The sequence below is a fragment of the Microtus pennsylvanicus genome, chromosome X, assembly GCF_037038515.1.
Source record: "Microtus pennsylvanicus isolate mMicPen1 chromosome X, mMicPen1.hap1, whole genome shotgun sequence".
NCBI lineage: Eukaryota > Metazoa > Chordata > Mammalia > Rodentia > Cricetidae > Microtus > Microtus pennsylvanicus.
Genome location: NC_134601.1, coordinates 108,104,679 through 108,109,059, shown reverse-complemented (window position 1 = coordinate 108,109,059; position 4,381 = coordinate 108,104,679). Strand labels below are relative to the sequence as shown.

The 4,381-nt window shown below is 43.7% G+C and overlaps 1 protein-coding gene across 1 annotated transcript; it reads right to left on the bottom strand.

Annotated features, from left to right (window-relative positions):
• Positions 1 to 3,298: 3,298 nt before the first annotated feature.
• On the bottom strand, positions 3,299 to 3,829 carry LOC142841696 (ferritin heavy polypeptide-like 17E). The gene has a single exon (XM_075958598.1). It carries the CDS (start codon positions 3,827 to 3,829, stop codon positions 3,299 to 3,301), a length of 531 nt encoding a protein of 176 aa, XP_075814713.1.
• Positions 3,830 to 4,381: the final 552 nt, after the last annotated feature.

Genomic DNA, 4,381 nt, shown 5'->3' with positions numbered 1-4,381 from the left:
CAGGTTCACCTTCATAGGTTCTAGGAAGTTGCCACTGTACCAGGTTCCAACACTACCACTCTGAAATGTTCCCCAATTCAAGCCATCTCTCCCTGAACTCTTTCCCTCCATCTCCCCATCCGTACTGATTCTGTCCCCACTCAATGCAGCTCACAAGTAAAATCTATTCTATTTCCCTTCCCAGGAAGATCCCTGCATTCCCCCTAGACCCTCCTCTTTTCCTAACCTCTCTGGAGCTACAGATTGCAGCTTGGTCATAATTTATTTAGTGGCTAATATCTCCTTATAAGTGAATGAATACCATGTTTATCTTTCTGAGTCTGGGTTACCTCACTAAGCATTATTTCTTTTCTAGTTCCATCCATTTACCTGAAAATTTCCTGATGTCATTTTTTTAACAGTTTTGTAATTGTTCATTGTGTAAATATACCACATTTTCTTTATGCATTCTTCTGTTTAGGGACATCTGGGTTGTTTCCAGTTTCTGGATATATGAATAAAGCAGCAATGAAGATGTTTGAGCACGTGTCTTTGTGAATGGATGGAATGTCTTTGAGTTATAGCTGAGTCTTGAGGTATATCAATTCCTAACTGTCTCAGGAACCACCTGTGGTTTATCAGGGAGTGCCTGCTGTTGTTGAAGGCTGGGAAAAGGAAAAACATGGTGGGATGGAAGTTAGAAAGGGAAGGTGTGGGGAATCCACAGGAAATAGAAGCAAGGAACAGGGAAACCTGCCAAGGGTGTTCTGATGCAGAGTTTGGGATGAGATTGTGTCAACTGTGGGGTATGGTGTTTGTATGTGACCCTGGGGATGAACAAGAAAGAGGTTGTGGTTTGATAGTGATTTATATGTCAAGCTGACAAGGAATCATTGTGCTGATTTATGTTCACTTAGCACAGGCTAGAGTCATCTGAGACAAGGGAATCTCAATTAAGAAAATGACTCCATTAGATCGGGATGTAGGCAACTCTGTAGGGCGGTTTCTTAATTAGTGATTGATACGGAGGGTCCAGCCCATTGTGTGTAGCACCACCTCCGGGACAGTGGTTTTGTTTCTATAAAAATGCAGACTGAGAAATCATTGAAAATCAACCCAGTAAGCAGCATTCTTCCATGACCTCTGAATCAGTTGTTGTCTCCAGCTTCTTTCCTGTTTAAGCTTCTGTCTTGACTTCCTTCTGTGATTAACAGTGATGAGCTAGCATAAGCCAAAAAGATAATATTCTCCCTAAGTTGCTTTGGTCAAGGTGTTTCATCATAACAATAGTATTTCTAAGTAAGAAAGTGGGGTTTTTTGGTTTTGTTTATTAGAGGAATTCTTAGTTAAAGTTTCTGTTTACCTGTTAAGAACCTGGCCTGGGCTGGATCCAGGATACCATGTTAGCACCAGGATACCAGGATAACATGTTAGCACACTGTTAGCAGCACTGCCATTTGGAAGCCCACTTTTTGCCATAGCAGTCATTCTCTCATAACCTTCACTCATACACTCCCAATGTGCTCCTTTTGGTGAAGTTGTCCTTGATTTTCACACCAGCGACAGAACAATGTGTGTTTCCAAACATGACAATCTGCCTGGACTCCTGTAAACTGAGAAAACCCTGTTCAGTGTTTCAGGCCTCCTGTACTATATTTTAACTTCAATGTGTAAACCAAATACCAAACTTACATCCTATCACCATCACCCTAAATTCAGTTCTTATTACACAACGGAATCAAGGTCAGCCTGTAGAACCAAGAATATTCCCACTATCCATTCTTGAGTAAATTGTGTTGACTTGCCCAAAGTCTACGCTAAATGCATACTTCTCTGCACTCCTGTGGCTTCCACTGCATTTTGACCCATGCTAGTTTCTCAAATACTCAGACGAGTGTCCTGACTATGGTTAATCTTGGTTGTCAGTGTGAGAAATGCCTGCAAAACACACTAAATTGTTCCCAAGGCAGACTTTTATGGAGATGAATAAACTGGGAAGGAAAGGCCCACACTAAAGATGGAAAGAGACAACAATTAGGCCCAGACTCTGTGAAACAAAAACCCAGAGGAGACAATAAGCAAATATATTTACTGGAGATTTCTGAGGTGGTGCATTTAGTTGCCCCGGCCTTGGTTGTGGTTCGTAATTAGAGATTCTTGTGCCTTTGAATCCTTAATTACAGGTTTCCAGGCCTTCAGCCTCAGGCTAAGGTTGCTTCACTGATTTCTCTTTTCTGGCTTCCAACGTTTTGAAATGAGAATCTACAGGGTTCCCCAATTGTGCAACCTGGAGTGGCTGTATCAACAATACCCTGCTTCTAGGCCTTCAATGAGACTATGAAGTGTATACCAAAATTCCGTTAAGTCTGAACTATACTCCCATCTTGAACTTTCTCTAGCCCGCTAATATTTTGATCAGCCAGCTTAGCCTAGTAAGGTTATTTTGATTCCTTTATATTCACTCTCATAAACATGACCTCACCCTATGGTATTGTAATGTCAGCCAATAATGGTTACTAATGTGGGGCTTGCGGTAGTGTAGGTATATTTAAATTTTAGAAATATATTTGAAAAACATAGATATAGAATTGTAGTGAAGACACTATGAATAACCGACTTCTCTCCTCTCTAATATGGAAGTGGAGTAACCAAGTTAATCCTCACTGTTACTATCTCTGTATTCTAACCTGACACAGTCAACAAAGTTTTTTTCCCATACCAAGAAATTAAGACATTTACATATTATGTTAAGGTTAAAGTCTTTACAAAACTTTGAAATTCCTTCTCCCCTTCCTTTTTTTTTTCTCAAATGCTTTGGACAGAACTGATTTATAGTAAGACAAGTACCTTAAGTACCTTATCATTAAGATGAAACACACAGCTTTAGAGTCTATTTTTATAATTTCTGTTTCAAACTATTTCCTTCAGTTCTGTTCCAGGTGATCAGATGGTAACACTTTGTCAAAACACTTAAACTGGGCCCAAAACCCGAGACACATCACAGATGCGAGCACTATAAACTCATACATCCATGAAAGATAACAGAAATAGAATATGGTGTTTAAAAGAGCCATAGAGATTGTCTTTACAACCCTTAAAGGTCCAAGCTTCAAGGGGAAGGAACAATGAATCAACCCCTGTTCTTGAAAGATAAGCTATGCAAAAAGAGTGATCTTGAAACTTCATTTTGCTTTGAAACATTAAAGAATTTATTGTAAACACAGAAAGAAAACTGGTGAACTTTCTTCAAAATCAGGTCTAAGGGCCAGAGAAAGATCCCATGGCAGTGGGAACCTCCCAGTTCAGTCCACCTGAGGCTTTAGGACAGGCTGAGCTCGTCAAAGGGATAGTCAGCGAAGCCGTTCTCTGGGGTCCCCATCTGGCGCAGGTTGGCCAGGTAGCCACTCATCTTGTGGAGAACTCGGGCCTGCTCATCCAGACAGTGATGCTCTAGGAAGTAGCAGAGGTCAGCAACACGTTTCTCCTTGGCCAGCTTGTGGAGGTTCAGCAGGCTCTGGTTGATGGTCATCTCCATGTGGAAGGCAAACTCCATGGCCTGGAGGCCCCCCTGCCAACTGCCACGCTCTGGTGTCGAGATGCTCGGGAAGAAAACAAGGCCACCACGCTTATTCTGCAGGAACATGAACATCTGGGCACTGGCCTTGCGGCTGTGTGACTTGCTCAGGAAGAAACGCTTGAAGTTCCCCAGGGCCACGTCATCACGATCAAAGAACAAGGCCATAGACAAATATACATATGAGGCATGGAGCTGCAGCTGGACATGGTTGTTTACCGCGTCCTCGCAGTTGCTATCAGAGTTCTGACGCACTTGCCAAGCCCCTTCAGCCATGGTAGGCTCTCGAACACCACGACAGTATCAGCAGGCCCTGTACCTGCTTAGAGGGGCAGGGAGGGTAGGAAGGGAAAGAACCCCTGTCCCAGAGTACCTCAGCAGAGAGGAAGAACCTCAGGGGAGAGCAGCAGGTAGGCCTCAGGAGGCTCCTAGGCAGCAGCAGAAATGAGTGTTGGCGCCTGATGATGACATCATTTAAGCGCCAGGGCTTAGAGATGGGAGGGGCAGGATGGGGCGGGGAGGGGAAGGGCGGGGCTGGTCAGGATGGGGAGGGGCTGGGCGGGGCTGGATGGGCGGGGCATGGCAGGGTGGGACAGGGCAGGGCAGGGCAGGGTGGGGCGAGGTGGGATGGGGCAGGGCAGAGTGGGTTGGGCCCTGAGTGCAAATTTCCATATCAAGGCCATCTCCTGAGCCCTGGCTCACAGATACCACATATTTTAAAGGACAGTATAAATAAAAGCCAAAGTTTAAACTAAATCCTCTGAATGCTTTATAAAGCAGTTTCTCTGAATATCGTCAAAATGTTATTTCTTTCAACATTCTGCTTTT

What these genes read in the sequence shown, in the direction of transcription:
- LOC142841696 (XM_075958598.1), bottom strand. Translation starts at nt 3,829, where the DNA reads ATGGCTGAAGGGGCTTGGCAAGTGCGTCAGAACTCTGATAGCAACTGC.